At 41.8% G+C, this 21192-nt stretch overlaps 3 protein-coding genes and 1 long non-coding RNA gene across 8 annotated transcripts; 2 read left to right on the top strand and 2 right to left on the bottom strand.

The window, feature by feature from the left end:
• Positions 1–400: 400 nt before the first annotated feature.
• On the bottom strand, positions 401–8593 carry LOC129586514 (BTB/POZ domain-containing protein 2-like). 5 transcript variants are annotated; one of them, XM_055479788.1, is made up of 18 exons: positions 8154–8593; positions 7931–8050; positions 7655–7814; positions 7236–7414; positions 7009–7144; positions 6493–6680; positions 6189–6231; positions 5821–6096; positions 5637–5742; positions 3295–5520; positions 2916–3093; positions 2729–2842; positions 2242–2420; positions 1489–2030; positions 1381–1423; positions 1002–1265; positions 816–921; positions 401–725 (listed from the first exon to the last, which is right to left on the bottom strand). In XM_055479788.1, the coding sequence occupies exons 1-10, from the start codon at positions 8336–8338 to the stop codon at positions 5363–5365; spliced, it is 1551 nt and encodes a 516-aa protein (XP_055335763.1). In that variant the 5' UTR covers positions 8339–8593; the 3' UTR covers positions 401–725; positions 816–921; positions 1002–1265; positions 1381–1423; positions 1489–2030; positions 2242–2420; positions 2729–2842; positions 2916–3093; positions 3295–5362. The 5 variants fall into 5 exon arrangements, with proteins under 5 accessions (XP_055335763.1, XP_055335765.1, XP_055335762.1 ...); XM_055479790.1 differs by having other exon boundaries at positions 2729–3093; positions 8154–8272; positions 8354–8593; XM_055479787.1 differs by having other exon boundaries at positions 2729–3093.
• LOC129586493 (BTB/POZ domain-containing protein 2-like) lies at positions 1880–2670 on the bottom strand. The gene is made up of 3 exons (XM_055479755.1): positions 2653–2670; positions 2242–2420; positions 1880–2030 (listed from the first exon to the last, which is right to left on the bottom strand). Exons 1-3 carry the CDS (start codon positions 2668–2670, stop codon positions 1880–1882), a joined length of 348 nt encoding a protein of 115 aa, XP_055335730.1.
• A 234-nt stretch (positions 8594–8827) lies between the features above and the next one.
• On the top strand, positions 8828–10199 carry LOC129586640 (uncharacterized). The gene is made up of 3 exons (XR_008690163.1): positions 8828–9344; positions 9419–9624; positions 9696–10199. It is a non-coding gene; the product is annotated as an uncharacterized LOC129586640 (long non-coding RNA).
• A 1769-nt stretch (positions 10200–11968) lies between these two features.
• Positions 11969–13024, top strand: LOC129586492 (5-hydroxytryptamine receptor 1D-like). The gene has a single exon (XM_055479754.1). It carries the CDS (start codon positions 11969–11971, stop codon positions 13022–13024), a length of 1056 nt encoding a protein of 351 aa, XP_055335729.1.
• The last annotated feature ends 8168 nt before the right edge of the window (positions 13025–21192 follow it).

Genomic DNA, 21192 nt, shown 5'->3' with positions numbered 1-21192 from the left:
ACGGGACCCAAAAATGCAAGCTTAGCAATTATGTATTGTTTGCTGTTACATCATGTTTCCAAATTCTGATGGTAGCAGATGCTGACTGTAGCGTTCATTGTATACCGAACAAATGTATCAGTGCAATGTGCAAGAAAGCGCACGTTAATACACTTTATAAAACCAAATTACAATACGGAGAACGAACACTGCAACATTCATCAACGGAGAACAGTCTGAAAGAGGAAAACCGGTTCGCATCACAATCGCCAGGCGCCAGCACTGGGCTCGAACAGAGAAGCGCTTGTCTGCGCAGTATGTGCTAAACGAGCCATAAACTTCTTTTTGTCATACATTATACTTGTCGCTCTTCAGATAGCCCCATTAAAAATGAACAGAGGGTTTTATTCAGTTTACGCGTAATCGCACTTTTAAAACGAATGAAGCACCTATTTTCCGCAACAGTTCGAAAACCGAAATTTAGCGATACGAAAGGAGTTCAAAGGACGAAAAGAATAACACAAGGATGCAGCAAAACATCAGCGTGAACCTTGAGCTTATACAGAACGTATCTACAAAATCCGGTGCAAACACTCTTGATGCCAAATGGTTAGGCCACTTCGAAATAGAGCTGAGGAAACTGTCCTCTAGTAACAGTTGTGGTCCCGCATTCATAGCTTCGGAGCGCTTCGTTATAGCCAGGTCTCTGTTACAAGAGTATCCGGCATTATTTTGTCTGCGTTCATCTAAAATATAAAAATTCCGATTGTCAGCATGCACAACCAACCATTAAAGCTGCACAAAACATTAATAACACCCTTTTGCAGCATGCTTACATTCTGGATCCAGACCATCGGAGAACTGCACCAAGAGCGAACAATCTGCAGCAGACGCGGTTACTCCACCTCTCCCGTTGGTACCAAAACAAGACTGTTGCATGCCCTATAATCAATTCAACATCAATATTAATTTTACCACGCCCATGCTTGCAAGTTGCACATCAGTTTCTACTATCCACTTACTGCAATCTGCAGTTGTAAGGCGTACTGGGTACTACCGGAAAGGCTTGTTTCAGCTCGATTTTAGCAGTGGTTGAGTTTATGTGGTGGGGAATGGTCCACGTTTGGCGAAAATCTTCCAGTTCTTTTGGCTGGTCTTTGTAATATCCACGAATTTTGTCATTTTCATAAACATAAATTCTGATGGTTGCAGTACACACATCGCCGGTAGGAAGTGGATTTTGCACGAAAAAAACCAACAGCAGCCAGGTTAATCGACGTCACACTCTGTAAGTATATAAAATTTGTTGTCCATTAGTGATTAAACAACCTTCGCTATCTAGTCAACCAATCATTAAAAACAGGTATATGTACAAGTGCATGTATTAAGCTAAAGCTGTACCGAGTCTGCATTGTGTGATTTTGGGGTGGAGGTGACAGAAAACCTAAAAAGATCAGAATGGGCTGTCAGTGCTTTGCTTCTGTCGGTTGTATACGAGATAGTAAATACTTGATGACATCGGGATAACCGGCTCTGTACTCCCAAGATGTGCTGCCGAGCTGCTGGTGGTGCTGCCCAACCTGGAGATCATCACCTCTGTGTGGCTCCCGACTCGTAGGCTGCTTCTGAATTTCTGGGGCAATGGTGCTTTGGCGAACTAGTACTGAAAAAGCTGACTACTTTCTTTGTCCAGTAACAAGCCCGACTGCAAAGTACGTAAATGAACATCATAAATTAGAACGAATGAGTAAGCTGACTTTCTGTTGAACTCAAGCATTTTAGATTGTTCGCTGTTATATTGACTGGTCATCAAAAACCTTAAAAATGGGCATTACATAATGTGCAAGCCATATAAGTAATGAATTGAAGAAATGGTTAATCGCTAAACATAATAGACACGCTAGATATCTGGAATCTTGAGGGGTCCACTTGCAACATCTTCGGGCGTCATAACAGGGAATCGTATCAGAAACAGAGCATCCCCTAAAACCGACCGCTGGTTGGCTCCGGTAGGATCAAGTTTATCCTGCTCACATCGATGCTTGGCCCATCTAGAATTTGCAGAAAACTTACAAATTTCTCGAAATCTACGGAATGATTTGTCGAATTTGCAGAAAATGTACAAATTTGCCGATTTTGTCTTCAAGAGGTTCAGTTAGAAACGCTAACAAGCAAGATCTAGTCAGTAGGTAACCACGCCAAAACGAACGGCTAGAGTTACTGTCAACGCCTGCATGAATAGGAAGATAATGCTGTACATACTTCGTAACGGCATTGCACACATCCACCTCTTTGACCTTTAGAGTGTCGCGACGTAAAATGATTTGCAACACCTCCAAGTCAATTTCCAGGAAATCGGCGGAATGCAGTACGGATGCTGCCCATAAATCAATCTTCTCCAAGCAAAAGTTTTCCAAGCTGGTTTCGCCGTACAGCCGCGCCTAGATACAACCATGCACAGATAATTTTATATCGCAATGCCGAACATCTATGATTCAAACAACTTAAAGAATACGAATCTAGCGCCGACTAAGAGCAGGAATACGATTACGTACAGTACTTCGACTTTTCTGAACAACGGACCGTGTTCACTCTTTTTGAACAACGAATCACCCACGTATTAAGATCTTGGCTACTCTTAAGCAGTTTGCAAGTTAGTATTACAGAGTATACTTTGAAGTACTGAACCATTTGCTAACCAAAACAAAGTATTCAAAACAAACCAATCCATTAAGTGAAAACTACTCACCTGAATAAACCAAGCCAGACAATTATGTTTCTTAAAACACGAGATTTTGCAGATTTCTCTTGTCCATGGGCAGTGCGGTTTTTGAAACGATGTTCTACGGCACTATGAAGGAAACTACGAACGTCGTTAAAATTACTGACATGGACTCAGAGACGTTCGAAATCGTTTTAAGGTAAAGCGCGCTTACCCTGACTGCTGTATTGTACATGCGCTACACGGTTACTGCAAGCGCAAGGCGACATGTGATCTACGTTAACAATGTTGTACAACCTGGTAGGTACACTTATTACGATCAAATTGGACCCTTCAACAAATCCACCGCATTTTCGACTCTTTATGCCGCGAAAAAGTATGGTATCCCGCATCTGAAGGACGAGAAGGACGCTTGCGAGCAGTACTTGCGACAAAATGTGCTTTCTTCGGGCTTGTAACTTGTTGATAAGCAGCATTCGTTTTACTTTTATCATAAACGTTTGAACATCATATCAGCTAATAATCTTAGTTTTTCTCTAAACTACTCAGCTGTTAGTTAACTGAATTTCCTTCGAAACACCGCAGTAGCTTACTTGTGTGCTTTAATGTCGACTTTAGGACTGTTGGGTTGCTGGATCCGGAAAGTGACATCGCTCAAAATATCCTTCCCGAAAATGTGCTTGGTTCTGTTGGCTATCGTGGACTGCTGACTCTACCATCCCCAAATGGGCTCCACAGGTTGAGCATTAGGGTCCATCGTAACGCAATGGTTGCCAAAGTGCGAAAACAAAATTGGCTTCCCGATTCTCTTCAGAACGATGCTGAGAAACTGAATCACTTCTGCATGCAGATTTACAACACTTTATTTAAACTGATCGAAAAATAGGACGCACAAAAAATCACAGGAATCAGCAAGGAACCATTATTGCCTATTAGGAGGTGTCCGTCAGCCCGTGTAAAATCACCTGATAGTGCAGGAGTGCAAGCGAAAGCACATACAGTAAAACCTCTGACTTTGAACACTCGCGTAAATTGAACACTGGTGTATATTGAACGGTCATTACGGAATACGGAACCGGCGCGTCTCGTAGACTATAACACAGGGGGGACCTCGCGTATATTGAACACTTCCCTAAAGTGAACATTGAACAAATTAGCTGGAACGAATCTAATTATTTACTAATATTTAGACCTTTTGAAAATGAACAAAGCGCCGGAATCTGGTTTCGACAGCGAAAAAACACAAAAACAGCCCTTAACGGACCAGAGTTCACTGGTGTCAAAGTTGTAAATAGCGAATGCCTACAGATTTTGATTTGTTATGCGCGAAAATAGCGTAAACAAGGCTTGCTAGCGGGGCTGTCCCCCTTGAGGCGGCGCCTGTTCGCCCTCAGGGGCAGCTTTAGAGCGCTAAAGCACTGTTTCCAAGGGCGGTCCCCCTGGGCGCAGCTGTTCTGTACATTGAACAGGCGTCTACATTGAACGAAAAATTTGGAACCGCAGGTGTTCCAAGTACGCAGGTTTTACTATACCATTATATCACTGCTCATCGGTACGTACATATAATATGATGATACGCCGCGTTTTGTGTAAGCACGGTACTTTGCCATCTGCGCAGAGAAGCACTGAACTCTGTGCGAGCATGCAAGTACTGAAGTCTAAAGGTATTCTACTCTGTATATCGAAAGGGAAGAAAAAGGAGCGATGACTTTATTTCATCTGGAAGAATAATAAAAAAAATTCAGTGCACGAGAAAGACAGGTAATAACGTTCTGTTCGGCTCCCACAGCTGTAGCGGTTACGATGGCATAGCGTGTTAAGGTACTTCGAAATAAAAGTGAGGAAAATTGTGCGCTAGCAGTAGTTGTTGTTCCGCTTGTATTATAAGTAGACAGTTTGTCTGTAATTACCATAACCATCCCCGTAGATGTTATTATTGCTAATCTGCTGGTGCTCGTCTAAAAAACAAAAAAATAACGATTTTTACCATGCGCTAGTGAGTTAGTGCATTTGTTTTATTAATCTAATAAAACTGATATCAGTATGAGTACATTTGGATCATGGGCATCGAAGAACTGCACTATGAGTGAGCAGTTCGCCGAAGATGGTTTCTGATGGCTTCCCAGTTGTACCATAACACGATGCTCCATGCGCTCAAAATTTTGAAGTTATATTTAATTAAGGTTATTTTAGCCTTGCAGTTTGTGGCGTTTTATGACTATTACACTTACCGTAGTTTGGACTTTGGAGTGATAGAGCATGTTTTTTGAGACACTACAGCGCAGTATGCCACATTAGCTGGAAAGGGGCTGCGTGCAATAAATGTACGAGTTATAAGTTCAGATAATAAGAGTAAGTAATAAGTAAAATTATGCAATAAGTAATAATAGTACGCCCAAAATGGTACTGCATGCGGTTAGTCGAAATTGTGTTCTGTGTACTGTAATTGGATGTCTTTTCTGTTTCTCGCTAGAAGCTAATTAAGCAATCGTATTTAATTTACTTTCTGTAATCATACATGTAGACTATTCATTAATTGTTGCACATAGAACTGCTAATTCAACCTTTATGTGCCGGATGTGCTTAGGAACTTGGCGTTATTTGAACACTGAAAGGTTCACTTCGGCGCACCTCAACCCTTGCCGAACAAATTAATGGTCTTTACGCCGCTGGTTCTTCTACTGTAAAGTAAAGTTGAGGAAATTGTCCGTTAGTAGCACTTGTTGTCCCGCACGTACTACTTCCATTTTTTGGATTATAGCCAATTTGTCTTTGATTGGAGTAATATCCGTGCATGCTGCTATTTCGTTGGCGGTCATCTACAAGCATTCACATTCCGATTTTTAGCATGTATTCTGCAGAAATGCAACTAACCATCAGGTAATGTGCATGTTAAATAAATGACTGTATTTTGTATGACTTGCATTATGCATACATTCTGGATCTAGAGTGTCGAAGAATTGTACAGATAGTGCACAATTCCCAGAAGAAGTGGTCACAGTTGATTTCCCGGTTGTACCATAGACCGATTGTTGCATGCCCTTCAATTCAATATAAACTTTCTCATCCTTGCCCATAGTTTGACATCATTTAGTGCCTTTGCTGAATAACTCGCTTACTTTAATTTCCAGCGAGAGGGCATATTGTTTTTCGGGCATTACTGGAAAGGCTGAGCCAAATTTAAATTTTGCAGTAGTTGAATTCGTATGACCGGGAATATTCCATATTTGTCGGAAGCTTTCTAGTTCCCGTGGCTGGTCTCTATAATATCCACGAACGCTTACTCTTTCATATTCGTATATTTTGATAGCGGCAGTGCACGCAACGCCGGCAGGAAGTGGATTTTGGATAAACAAACCAATAGCAACCAAGTTAATTGTCGCCGTCGGGCCGCCCTTTGATCACAAAAAATTATCCCTGAGTGGTGAGATAGGCTTCGCAATCTATGTACTTATGTGCGTAAAATAACTGTTGTACGACATCTTACTAAATTTGCATTGTGAATCTTCAGAATGGATGTGACAGAGAACCTGCACAAAATCCAAAAGATATTAATCTGTTGATAACTTGGTTTCTGATGCACGTATGCAGGGCGAACTCAGTATCGCCCTACACACCTTCCCCGTTCTGCTCCATGCAGTCATCTGCCCGGAGCACTACCATACGGCTGCATAGACGCTATATGTGCAACCAAGCCGCGAAACTCTGGGCGGACAATTAGAGCAGTGCCTACAGCCAAGGTGTTTATAACGCGAAATGGAATTTCCCCTATTCAGAAGATCTGTATGTACCTTATCACATCGGGAAACCCAGCCATGTACGTCCAATTTTCCATGCTATTCGTACTATCAAACCTAGAAATAGCCACTTCTGTCTCGTTGCCATGTCTCATTCGATGGATGAACTTCTCTGGAAGCGCAATCTTGGCGAACCAAAACTGAAAAAGCTGACTGATTTCTTCTGCCAGTAACGCGCCCGACTGCAAACCATATAAGCGGCATAAAAATTAATTGAAAAAAATCATTCTCCATGACAAACTATTGACTTCCCGTCTAACGGAACGGAAGTACATCAGACAGGACTAGAGTAGTGTACTCTCTCAGATACATCCGGTCCGTCGGACCGACAATTAAATCAATGGTAACTTAAAGGTCAGTTGGTTAGTGTTGCCCAAAATTATACACAGTTATAACTGTCTAATGTTAAAACTTTAAAAATAACTCATTTTGGTATTGCGCAAGTCATTTAGTTGAACTTGATAAGCTGATCAAATCCTGAGTAGTCGAAAATTAAATAATGCAGTAAACCTTGGCGGGTCCAGTAGCAACCTCCTCGGAAGTCATCGTAGGAAATCTTATTAGGAAGAGTGCATCCCCCAAAACCGACCGCTGGTTGGCTCCAGTAAAATCGATTTTTTGCTGTTCACACTGATGCTTCACCCATCTAAAAATTTCAAGTTTTATTAGCCTTGATTACAGTTCCAGGTTAAGTTACAATAAAACGCACATTTCAAATCTCTCCACGTCGTACATACTTCATAACTGCATTGTATACATCCACCTCTTTGACCTTTAAAGTGTCGCGACGTAAGATTACTGACAAAACCTCCCGGTCAATTTCCAAAAAATCTGCGGAATGCAGTACAGATGCTCCCCATACATCAATTTTTTCCAAACAGAACTTCTCCAAGTTGGTTTCATCATACAGCCTTGCCTAGGTGAAATATTACGGACAGCATATACGGTAAAAGGTAAACTGGACCATCCACGATTCAATCAAATATTGAAGTTAAATATACTATTCCAGTCTGAGTCGGCTGGATATGGCACATATGACTGGAATTTGTTGATTATTAAAATTGTCTGCATACATCAGTACCTCAGTTTTGTGCTATGTAGTATGTACACTCTGGACAGTTCATAATTTTACTTTAATTCCATCAGCAAATAATACCTGAACAAACCAAGCCAGACAATTATCGGCAGCTATATTTTGTCTCAAGTACTGATCGCAGGCGTTTTTCAAAATTGGGATGCCGTATTTTTTCGCGGCATAAAGAGCAGAGAATGCGGTTAATTTGTTGAACGGGCCAATCTGGTCATAATAGATGTATCTATAAGATACACAGCAACATACACATGCAGATATTGTAGATAAATCCTCTTCAGAAGTAAGCGTACAGTATGTAATTGCCGCAATTGAAGTAAACGTAACTGAAGTAACCTCTACCTTAAAACAATTCTAAATGTCTCTGGATCCATGTCAGTGATTTTAACGATATTTTTGGTCTCTTTAACTGTACCATAAAACATCGTTTCGAACACCGCACTGCCCATGGCTAACAGAAATCTGTAAAGATCAAGTACGCTGTCAGTAATTATGAACACTTTTCTCACAATACTTCTGGGTGGTTATGTAAAATACTACGTCTTAACTCCAACCGTGATCTCACTTATGCGCTTTGATGTCCACAACGGGGCTATTGGGTTGCTGGATCCGGAAGGTGACGTCGCTTAAAATGTCCTTCCCGAAAATGTGTCTGGCTCTATTGGCAATGGTGGATTGTTGCCCCTGCCATCCCCAAACTGATTCGATAGCTTGAGCGTTAGGGTTCATCGTCTTACAGTGGTAGATCATCTACTCTGTACTCACAAAGCAAAAACAAATTTTCAACACCGATGGAACATAAATGATATCAAATCGAAAAAAGTGGCAGTTGTCGGTGCTGGTTATTGGATAACTGGCAAAGAGGCTGATAGAAGGAACAATATATTATTAAGATTTTCTCCTCCTGCAAAAGTAAAGGAGTTACTAACTACTGTATGTTCGCTTTTTAGGTTAGTCGGGTACGATGTAGCATTTTCTAATCTCATTAAGACCCGAGTCGGTCAAATCGTGTGTTTACGACAGTGCAGTGCACGATTTGTTCGAGGAGTTCCAAACTTAACTTTAGCTGCTTATCTGTACAGATTAGCAAACACTGTTTTAAGTGCTACCTACCTGTATAATAGAAAAGTGCGTGTCTCAGATTATTATTGATAGGCTATGATAGCTAATTCTCGTCGTGACCTGCTGACAGGTAGCACCGTGTATTTGGGCTTGAACGAGCAAAGATATCAGCCTGCCGTTGGAATGCATTCTTGCACCGTTATCTTTGCCGACGAAAAACTTGGAAATATTATTATTATTATCGGTAATGTATACGTCCATGGAGATACGAGGATATGAGTTTGTGGAACAATTTATCAGCCATTAACTGTCAAGACTTTTTAACGCCTAAAATTCGTTATTCAAATGACTATGATGATTCGTAAAATCTTCGAGTTATTTTACCCAGGAGTTTCTACAGAATAGCGTGAAAACAAATTTTGTTCGATCGGACAAGTGCAAGCAAATTGCAAAAAAACCTTGGGACGAACAAATGTATATCTATTTGGTCGCGCGGTTTATAACGCGCAATATAAATGTACGGACATTCGGCAGACATAATGCAAAAATTACAGGATCCACCACCGCCTGAATGCTATACAGCTGATCCAAATACAGCCAAGATGGTCGCTCCAAATGATGGAAAAAATTAATGGTCCAGTACAACTGATTCGGTCCCCACGAGATAAGAAGACTTGTGGTCATAACCGTTAAGGTAAAGAGCGCCCGTGATGATTCTCCTTTTCCACCTCGTATCCCGCTAAAATTACTCGCTCCATCATTTTTCAGATTCTTTAAAGGATCCTTCCGATGCCGAATGGTTTTGTACAATATAAATGGACACACTCCCACCACCGCAATAACCGGTATATCGAAGACCAGGAAGAAATTAGCAAAAATCCAGATGGCTTGCGCCGGGTTGGTGTCATCCAGTCCACAAGGATTCGACCCGGGATAATACGTCAACTGATTGTACAAAATATTCGGCAGACAGAGTACGTGCAGTGCACTTAAGACACCGCAGCAAAAAGTAATCGCTAATCGTTTTGTATGCCGATTTCGGTAGGATACCGGTGACACTATGGCCCACACACGGTTGACAGCGATTAAGAGATGCGCATAGGATGACATTCCCGTGATGACCCAGTTCCCGTAAATGTTGACAATACACGCCGGCATATTTAAAGCCCAAGCGCTGGAGATGGCGTCGCTGGATATTTCTATCGGGTTGACCACAACGCAGTAGGTGAGCAGATTGAAGACTAAGAGAAAAATGATGTAGACTGCAAATGGCGTCTGCAGCGGTTTTGATATCAAGAAAATCAGTAAAACTGGCAGGTTGGTAATTAACACGGCGATACTCAACGAAAGGTCCGCCCACATGGAAATGCTACTGGCTTCCTCAACGCTGGATATATTTTGCCGCGCGGTCTGGTTATCCATAAAGCTGGACGACAATGAACCTAACGGAAAGCCATAAGAATTAAATTTGATCAAACTAAGAAATTTGTGATTGTTTGTGGAAAACAGCTGTCGAACGATTACTGACTACTGAAAATTGTTCGTTATAACTGGCAGCCTGAATTAAAGTCAAAGCAAAAAAGCACTTCACTAATTTACTGAAAGCTGCTGCAGATCAAGTCTGTTAGGAAAATAGTGGTACCATATATTTGTAATATATAGTTGACAAAAGCAAAGAGTGTCTCAACACATACCCGAATCAAATGTATCGATACCGACAAGCGCCATTTTCCTGAAACTCGTACCACGGCGTACGTATGTTGGGAGGCAATATCCAAACAGTAAATTAATATTAAACTTCTAGTCCGTTAAATTAAACTGATTGTTAAAATATTGGTTCAAGGTTAGGTTATGGAAAGTGCCTCCAAAAACGTGATAAATGGAAGGTTTCATAATTGAGACAAACATTACTGCAGTCGCTTGCAGTGCGTTGTTTACATACAGGCAAACTACTTTATATGCAGTAGAAGGATGTTTCGGGTAAGGACCTTGACATGATCTCAGATCGGCATAATAATCGCCATTTGATATTCAGCAACATTTTACACCAGTACATAAGTTCCGGCACTTTGGGGAGACGGACCATCTGCGCAAAGCAAACAATGTCTATCCCGATGCATATCTGGATATGACGGTATTTCCCGGCATTATCGTGCAGGTTATTGCTGATGCAGCTTTAAATCATAAGGGAATGCGGACACATCCCATTCATTACCTGACATTTCGCATGTCGGAATGGCAAAACTATCGACGATAACGTAAAAAAAACCTGACAGTTTATAAAAATACGATTGTTCAAATGGTATTAAATATATTTCACAATAGCGAGCAGTTAAATAAATTTACTAAATTTACTTTTGTTTAAATACACATTTTATTTTCTGTGTTTTTTTGTTTATTTTTAACTGTGATTGCGGACCATACATTTTCTTTTTTACTGGCTACTACACATTTTAGTACGCAAATTACGGTTGTTCGTCTTTGAATTTATTGTTTACTGAGTACACAGCCGCCAGCTCGAGCACAAGTCATAGTTACAAGTATTTTGTACAATAATTGAGCATATTTTACAATGAAATGCGCGATCGTGTTCGTTTTCTTCGTATTAAAACGACATTTATGTAAATCTGTACTGTACCCCGGGCGTTGAGGCAACACTTCTTGTACAAACAAACACAGCCAGCACACTTCTGTCTACGTATACCACTTCTTCTTGAAATACACTTCCGGCTGTCAAGGCAGTCCGCTCACTCCGCTGGACATTCGAATACACAGTACTTCCGAGTACGATGCAGCACCGTTAACTTGACAGCTGCTGAATTTCGTACGTGTTTTTACCAGAACATTCAATTTTTTTAAGCGATCCATGTCCTTCCGCTGACAAGCGGTATATCTGATTACGGTGCAATTGTTAGTCTGTACTCTGTAGCAAGAAACGACAATAAGACTGTCAGTAAGGCAATCCATATTCCTGAGTACCTTAACACAGCCGACGTTATAGTAGGGGCATCGATGGGGTTGCCAGACTGGCACAACCTCGAATTTTTCAATCCATAAAAACAGGCTGTTCAAGAATTTCTGCTTAACCTATGTTCTACAGAGTACTGCGTAAAGTATAACGCATGGCACGTTTTATCGGTGCGAAGCATTTCTGCAAAACATAAAGTCAACAAATTCTTTTCCCGTAAAGCTTTGCGAACTTAGTATAGGAATTTCTTTATTTATGGGGATAGCCGACAAAAGCTGTACATTAATAGGCGAAAACATTATTAAAATTTCGTCTTCAGTTTCGGCGTCGTTTTTGCCGCATCAGTTTTAATGGAGCGCAACAACCGTACCGTCATTATCGGACGCATCGTAATCACCATCAACACCACACTCAACGATACCGACGATGCCATCTTTTCGCCCAACCGCAACATCTTCTACGTATCCGTGGATATCATCGCCCTCATCGGTGTCCTGGCCACCAACGGTTTTGTTCTAGGTATTCTCTTATGCAACCGCCATCTGCACACCCCCTTCAACATCTACGTCATGAGTCTATGTACGTCCAACATCCTTTGTTACGACGTCTTCGTTAACGTCCTGCAGATCTTAAATGACTGGTACGCCACGTGGTGGATGGGACCGGCCGCGTGTGTGGTGTTATTGTACGGGAATTTCGTCTTCACCGGCGGAACGAATATGTCCCACTTCCTCATCACTTTCAACCGGCTGTGGGCGGTGTTCCATCCATTCTCCTACCGCGAATACCACTCCAGGAATTTCGCGGTAATTGTGTGCTTATCCATCTGGGCGATCATCCACCTGGTGACCTTACCGCCGCTGCTTCTTGATTTGCCCAGTAAAGGCCGTGTGGATGAAGGCGGGTGTGACCTTGATCCTGGAACTCATCGCACATGGACCCTGGTGGTCTTAATTGTCGTTTACCTGATTCCGACCGCGTTCGTCATTGGATCCTACCCGGTGTTTGTGTACAAGAAGATCCGTACCGGTGTGGAGAAAGGTCGCGATGTGGTGCCGTCGGTATCATCGCGCAATCAAAGTTTGTTTCGCAGCCGTCACCGGGAGCTGGACCGCGGATTTTTGGTGTTGACCGCGATGACGATGAGCGTTACGGTGTGCTGGCTGCCAAATAATGTCTCAGCCACTGTCACGATTTTTACTGGACGTGCGGCGCCGGAATGGATGCGTAAGATGTTCTGGGCGTTGTATCCGGTGCAGGCGCTTATCGATCCCGTCCTATTTGCGGTGTGTCTGCAGGATGTGCGGCAAGCAGTCAGAAAGTGTTTATCTATACCTTGCCGAGCTGGAACGTGCGTAACTAATCAACGTGATCTCGTTCACAAGAAATTTACCGGTCAAACTTAATTGTACAATTACAATACAGCTCGTGTTTGCAGTAACAGTCATTGACATTCAGTGCTATTACTTGTTACCATGTATATATATCAATTAAAAGGATAACTTTCAAGCTCGTTGTACTCGTACTGACAAATTTATGACATTTTGATGCTTTTCCTACGCTGTGCACATATATACATTGTACAGTTTTACATAATTATTCTGATCTGGTGTTCTACGTTGCCAGTTACGTCAGTGTGTCCAGTTAATTTTGTTTCGCCCGCTGTCGATTAACAATACGGTGAGAACTCAGAATACGTACTGTCAAGCAACTAAAAGCAAGAAATTAAGAGCTGAACAATCTCGAGTATACAAATACACTTTACAGCTACGGTTTCGGCTACAGTACATGTATTACTTTTTTGGACCTATCCAGATCTATGAACCCTCAAAAGTCATTGCAATTGGTCTCATTTGGGATGCTCTAGCAGTGTAATTTCAATATTCGGACATGTATAAACGCCTAATGAGGTGCGGAAAATGAGATACCAACTACACTATGACAGTATGCATATATCTGCATATGGCAGATTCACTGCCGCATTGGACGTATTTACCTGTATCAGGCTGTATGTACATACAGCGAAGACCTCCATTGTATCACACCTACTCTACATGCCGTGTGTTATTGCATTGTTTCCACCAGGCTCGACGCAATTGCTATCTGATCGCAATTCGGCGTGCTACGAAATACCGCTCATTAAAATATTGAGCACTGGAGATGTGGAATTAAGGAACAGCGAACCAGATTTACAACGCAGCTACGCATTCGCCTTCCGCGTTTCTGTGATCAGTGGTTTCCGCTGCCGTTTGTTTCTATACGGCGTTCATACTAAAATTCTAGAAGTGGCCGATAACGTTTAATATACAAGAACATCACCCGATACCGCAACGGCTGCATGCAGTGAAAGAGAAGTTACTGTCGATGTCTCAAACGCCGATGCGGCTGATGTAACAGCTGACCATAAGACCGATTCGAGTCCGCTCTGTCAAGAAAAGCTCCACCACTTTCTGGACTTCTTTTACATCCAAAAGCCGCAGCAAAGCCTGCACAGTAATACTGTACCGCCAATTGTTTCTACATATCATTCGCTGGCTTAATAAATTCCAGATCTGCACGGGCGCACTGCCATTAATAATCACTCACGTGCAACAAATCCACCGCGACGTTTACACCTAGTAACTTTTCCTGAAGTCGCACAACAAAATTGTGGTTTCATGCCACCAAATTTTCACTGTACAGAGTCTGTGTAGAATATTGAGAACAATGTTCGTTCATAAATATCTCCTGGAGCAGAACGATAGACTCATCAAAGGTGCTTCAACGGAGCAGCATTCTACCACGTCTGATAGAAAGAAACGTGGTATTGTTTGTCACAAGGCGCGCCGGAACAGTCAATTTCTCCACTCTAGACCACAATTTCTCTAGACCACTCTAGTCAATTTCTCCACAGGGCGCCAAATCCAATGTGCCGCAGTGCATTTCAAAAGTACGTCTTCCACCTGGCAGGATTGCATGATATCCAGCCCTATATCACCTCACCATCCGTATATCTCCTCATCATTTTAATAACGTTAACCGAAATTATGTTCGGCTCGGGATTTTAAAAATCCAGTTTGCGTATTCGCATGTTGCTTTTTTGGCATTTCAGTTTCATGCATTAAATGTGATTAACATGTTAATCATGTTACGTATTGTACCACGCATCGTCGCACTAGTACAGACTACAAAAATTGTTTAATAGATAAAAAAACAGACCACAGATTACGCTAGTACAGACGCACTAGCACAAACTACGAAAAAAAGCTATTGAATTTTAATAGCTGTTAAAATCTAATTTTTTAGTTTATTGACAAAATACAGTTAATATTGTGTAACACAGATTTTTTAGCTTCCGCACTTTTGTGCATTATTACTTAATTTCCATTGCTTGTGCGTTCGCTGTTTTCAGTTACTGATGTTTTCCATTGCTTTCGTCCGTATAACTCGAGACTCGACAGCGCTCTCTGAGTTGCACAGGACTGGTATGCAGTAAACATTTTAACAAAATATCACATACTTCCGCATATTGTACAGAGCCAGAGTAAAGACGATGGGGTCAATAACAGCTTGAAAATTGAAAATCAAATTAATTACTTGGGTAGCATAAGGGTCATACGTCGCCGAGAAGCTCAGTTTGATGTACCAGATCATGCTTGGTGTCCAGAAGATGAAGACCGACACCGTCAGAAGCAGTAACAGCCACGACGTCTCGTAGTTATCATCAAACCGTGTTCCGTTTCGGCTAGGAATAACGCCTATAAAAAATAGTACGTATGCAGCGTTAATTGGTGTGCCGAAATTCTTACCCCTCGTATTTTGACGGCGACCGTAACTTATTTTCACGGCGGATAATTGCGATAAATGCCGATAATCAGTCTACAGCTGCCACGTTCGTTACAAATAATAACGGCAAAAAACTGTTCTTAGTAATAAGCAGCAGAAATTATGTAAGCCCTAAGGTTTCGACGGCATTTCAAATCAAAATCGATGGCATGGTCAATCCTATAAAGTCTTATACCCGGTAAGCGCTGATGCTAGCTTTTATTAAATATTAATACTTCTATGAAATGTGTGTATTTGCAGAGTACTAACCTTCATTACTAATGGCATAAATAATGTTCTCCGGAGCAATAGCACTGAACAGCTTTCCAATCCGCCGACCACGATGTTTCTTGCGCAAAATATACGGACACCCGACGAGCATGATTACCTCGCTCATTACCAGAACCATCTGGGCAAAGGTATTCCACGCCTTTAGGACCACACTACTGGCGATATTAACAACGCAGCCGCTAGCCATACGGGACACACGAAGCAGTGAAGCGTTATAAACAATCCCTGGAACGATTATTACGTGCAGGACGATCCACGACGCCGCACACAGGAGGACAGCCGTTTTCGTGGTATGCCGGTATTTGTACTGTACCGGAAAGGTGACGGCCCAGATGCGGTTGATAACGATCAGCAGATGACCAAAAATACTAACATTACCCAAAGCGTATTGGGTGTACAGGTAGAAGGAGCAGATATCCACTCCGTACTGAAAATGGAACATATCGTTCACCGTAAGGTCGATCGGCGTGTACGTTACCAAATACGTTAAATTGGTGATCAGTAAGTTGAGGATGTAGATGAGAAATGGATTCCGTGCAATCTCCCGGTGTTGGCGCAAGAGAATAATTAAGACGACAGCGTTGAGGTGAGTAGCGCGAGAACGACATTAAGGATTTCACATAAGTCATACGCGCTGGTCAGTGAATGCGAGCAGTTGGTATTGTTGAGGATTATCAATGGTTTCATAATCTGTCCAGTATTTATTTCACGAGTTTCAAAGGTTACAACCAGGTACTACTGCTCATAAATTAGATTTCATAATTATCGCTGCATTCAAATTCAAACTACAGATGACTGCTTCAATAATATTATAAAACTAGGATTTAGGACAAGGAAGCCTCGTAGCAAGATTAAAAAGAGGCAATGGGTCTGGGACTCCACCGGTTGATTTTGTGCTGCATCATGACATACGTACACGTTTACGTTCATAAAAAGCAATCCGTACAAACGCGCGGCTCACAAAGCGTTCTAACACAAGTACTGTAACATGAGTAAGCCAATAATTTTGGAAACAAGTAGGGTAGGTCAGCATTTCTATAAGAAAAAGAAGACAACCAAGCTTACTTGTTCGCCGAAAGATATCTGGGTTGATAAAGAACGCCAATAATGCAAAGAACGTTTTCCTCTGCACAACACAGTCTTGGCTAGCTACAATCTTCCAGAAACCGTTGTTAATACGCGCTGTGCGTAGGCGGTTTCTCAATTAGGCTGATGCGTATATTGACTGACAGGCTGGGATATTACGGCTTCGGGGACATCACAACAAGAGGTACACCGTAAATGGTGGAATTATACTTGACCCACTGACTGCGGTATGGCTAATACCAATACTTAAACGCACAGTGAAACGGAATAATAGTACCACGTTGTAATATTAAAGCTGAACACAGCGGGTCAACGAACATTAACATGCAGCATACGGCGTCATAAGATGCCCATTTTTCATTCCTGGATCCGGCTGAAGACCAAGTTAACTTATGATGCATCAAAACGATGCATTAAATGTTCATTTTGGCATAGATTTAACCATAGTTGACGTAGGCTGCATCGGATGGAACAAGAACATACTTTGTGGAGAACTGAATTATTGCTACTTAAAACAGCATCACGTTTGGCACAAACTCAGTTGAAGAGATAACTATAGTAATTCTTTGCTGTAGGACATACCAACGATAACAAGCTTTGCGGCATCAAATTTTTAAGGTAATCTTGTTTTAAGGTTTCGGGAAATGTGGAAAATATAACTTCATTACGTACAAGCAGCAAAACGTCATATTGCATTGCGCCGGCATGCGATGTGATCAAGTCTACCGCTTCGCTTGTTGATGATGCACTATCAGGCTGCAGGCACCTAGAGTCCCACCGTTCTGCATGACGGTCAGTCTAATAAATCTTTTTGTTTCAAGGAAAAAGGGCAACGCGTGGGCGCAGAACGGAAGCGTTGCCCCTGCAGTTGCAATATAATCCGGTGTATAGGGCGAACAATGACAACACAAAGTGCACCTTAACGGCTTAAAGATTCTTCCGGTGTCTTTCTTGCAGTAAACCTTTCAAGTTTGCACACACACGTGAAGCATGCTGTATTGTGGTGGTTCACCAAATGCGGCTGTCTTCAGTAGGTAATCTTTAAAAGGTTCAGCATTTTATTTTATTGTAATGTGCTAATACGTTACAGCGTTCAGCTGGCTCTGCTAAGCAAGGGCTGACCCTGAGACGCACTGCGGACCGAAATAACTCTTAATCCTGTAAACTACAACGACACGGAATTTTTGGATTCGCTATAAGCAATCATTTCTTGATAAACGCCCAAAGCCGCTACCGTACCCTGTATACCAGTAATCAGACAGTAGATACCAAACTGCACAGATACTGTAGTATTGTGTGCATCACGAACTGAATACACTATGGAACTGAACTCACTACAGAATTTGTAGCATTCTCTACACGTATGAAAAGCCAGAATGATATTATCGAAAGCGGTCCATATTACAGTACAGTACTACTCGTACAAATAGTAACACAGATAGTCAGAGCACATTGCTAACGCAGAAATTTTCGAAAGGCAATTTTTGCCTGTGTACGAGTGCTGTCAAAAGCCAGGGTAAACACAATGGGGTCAACAACAGCTTGAAAGTCATAGACTAAATTAACAACTTGGCTGATGTATGGATTCGATGTGGAGCGAAAACTCATCATCAGATACCAGACCATGCTGGGCGTCCAGAAAACAAAAACCGAAACAGTTAGCAGGAGCAGAAGCCACGAAGTTTCTTGATTGCTCTCCACGGTTTTTCCACTTCGAGCTGCTCCATCGTCTGCAGAAAACCACAACTGACATATAATAACAGAAATCAATACCTAAAATTAAAAATATTTATGCTGGTATTTATTTGTTTAATTGTGGTGTTTTGCTGACCTTATTACGCAGTCTGTTACTGTCTGTAGAGAATCAAAATAAGAAGTAAACTGCTGCTTACCGTCATTTATAGAGTTTTTCTCTGATGATAACTGCGAACTACGAACAGTCTTTAATCCCACACGTCGCGTTCCCTGTTTCTTGCGCAAAATGTATGGACACGCTGTTAACATGATCAGTTCACTGATTACCAGCAGCATTTGGGCAATGGTATTCCACGTCTGCAGCACCACACTCGCGCCGGTGTTGATCACACACTTTAGCACGCAACCATTGTTGGACGCCCGCAACAACGGCTGATTGGCAACAATCCCCGGAAGTATGATTACATGCATTGCGACCCACGAGAGTACACATAAAATTATCGCGGTTTTTCCGCTGTGATGCTGTTTGTAATGCACCGGCATGCTGACCGCCCAGATGCGATTGATGGCGATCAATAAATGGCCGAAAATTCCAATATTCCCCAGAACGTATTGGGTGTATAAGTAAAATACGCAGATGGTAACACCATATTGGAATAATTCCAAATCCTGGACGGCGAGGTCCAGTGGGGCGTAGGCCACGAAAAAAATTAAATTTGTTACCAACAGGTTAACGACGTACGTCAAAAACGGATTTTTGCCTAATTCACGCGTCTGCCGCAATAAAACAATTAACACCGCGACATTTAACGGAACAGCTAAAATCAAGTTAATTAATTCGCAGATGTCGTAGATGCGCAAAACAACCGGGATGAACGTGCAGTTTGTGTTATTGGCCATTTTAAATAAAATTACTGTCAATATTTTTGCGAATGAATTAATAAATGGCCAGCTCCAGATGTTCCCGGATGTTCTCGGATCTGATTAATTTTTCACACCCGACATTTCAAAAATCATCACGGATGAAGCTTGGTATTGCCATACATTTTACGGAAGGATACACCCACGTCGGGTACCTTAAATGGGAGATGAACACGCCGAGTGGCTTATCGAACACGATGGCGACAATTTGATCCTGCGGCGATGTTGAGTGGGCTCTTTGTTTGGCCCTGTGGCACGTAAGGAGATGGATTAAAGGGCAAATCACAGCTTGAGCTGGACGTGTTAAACCGCTCTCACAACCAGCAGGCAGTCTAGGTAGAAAACGTCAATTTCAAAACGCAGAAAAATGAAAGCCACGGTAGTCATACATTATACGCCCAATCGTAAAGTTTTAACTTGCGCTATTACCATTACTTACTACTACTTGCGCTGCTTGCCCTTAAAGTGGTTATTAGTTACTTCCCGACATGGGTACTGTTAATAGATATGCAACGTGTTTGGTCTTTAAGGGCGTAGCAGAAAAAGCCCTACCTTTCATGTACGCGGCGCTGCAACGCATGCATACAGTACACTCGGGACTGGCTTGCTTTTTACAATTATTCACTGTACTTTTGGTGAAGTATGAAAATTGTAGGCAATTTTAGATCCCATATAGAGCCACAAACATGCAGATAGGTACGGAGTTCAACAATTCCTCAGTGACTTCCTCTTTTTATATGGCTGTGAAAAGCCACTGGTCCTGGCATGCGGTTACGCTGCCCATGTTACTAGTAAGTAGTAACATTATTGGCTGAATTGGAATATCTGTTTATGATACATCGTCACTAATGCAGTAACAGATGTGCGTGACAGATTATTTTAAATTTTACGGTTTCGCAAGATGCTGGACTGCAAAATCCGACTGGGCACATAAATTTTGCACCGGTGTACAGGTGTATCTGCACCGGTGTACCTGTAGGCTGTATAGTGTACATATAAGTCTCAGAAAATCCATTTATTACAATAAATATTATAAGTCTTGAACAGTTTGTCTGTTGCATCTTCTGAAGCAAATAATCCGTTTTAATCTTGAAAGGCACTGGCACCGCAATTATGGACATAATACAGTACTGTTAGTTCTGTATTAAAGCGTACAATCGGTGGTCCAAGGCCCAAGGGGATGCAAAAGCACGTTCTTGATAACAAAAATTGTGTAACTGGTGAAAATGAACGAAGATCCTGAATGATAATCAGATAATTTGTAATGAACGCCTGCTTTATGTTCGACATTTGTTGTTAGTGGATCTAACGTGCTGCTCTTTTCATGATTTTAACCTCGTTCTTAGAAGCAACTGAAGTAGCGTAATTAACCTCGAACACGCCCACGAACGATTTATCGTCCTCCACTGTTATTTAACTGACGACTGTTGGTCGAGTCAAATAATAACCGGAACCCGTGTGACCTCAGGCAGCAGTGTAAGTTTACTTGGGGAACTCACCAAACCTTCAGAAACAAGAAATATCTGTTCGTCCCTATATTACAGAACAACATGAAGTTGTTATGGAATCAAAGGAATTACACCGAAAGCTAAAAAACATTTGCTAAGATGCCTACTCTATTTTGTCCTGTTGTACTCTATTTTATCGATGCAGGTTTATTGCAGCAGCAAGAGCGGAGAAATATCGTCCAAATTTTGGATCGAATGAATGGGGTGTAAAATCCTAAACGTTCTGTTCGTGGGCGCCGAATGATGAGTGTAAAAAACAAAATATATTT

The sequence above is a fragment of the Paramacrobiotus metropolitanus genome, unplaced genomic scaffold, assembly GCF_019649055.1.
Source record: "Paramacrobiotus metropolitanus isolate TYO unplaced genomic scaffold, Prichtersi_v1.0 Parri_scaffold0000021, whole genome shotgun sequence".
NCBI classification, from domain to species: domain Eukaryota; kingdom Metazoa; phylum Tardigrada; class Eutardigrada; order Parachela; family Macrobiotidae; genus Paramacrobiotus; species Paramacrobiotus metropolitanus.
This window is presented reverse-complemented; position numbering and strand designations above follow the sequence as displayed.

Coding starts and splice junctions, on each gene's coding strand:
- LOC129586493 (XM_055479755.1), bottom strand. Junction 2,031..2,241: donor GTGTGCAATGCCGTTACGAA/GTATGTACAGCA, acceptor TGCAAATTCTAG/ATGGGCCAAGCATCGATGTG.
- LOC129586514 (XM_055479787.1), bottom strand. CDS start 8,338: ATGATCTACCACTGTAAGACGATGAACCCTAACGCTCAAGCTATCGAA. Junction 7,415..7,654: donor GTCTGGCTTGGTTTGTTCAG/GTATTATTTGCT, acceptor TATTTCACCTAG/GCAAGGCTGTATGATGAAAC. Junction 6,232..6,492: donor GGGTTTCCCGATGTGATAAG/GTACATACAGAT, acceptor GATTTTGTGCAG/GTTCTCTGTCACATCCATTC.
- LOC129586492 (XM_055479754.1), top strand. CDS start 11,969: ATGGAGCGCAACAACCGTACCGTCATTATCGGACGCATCGTAATCACC.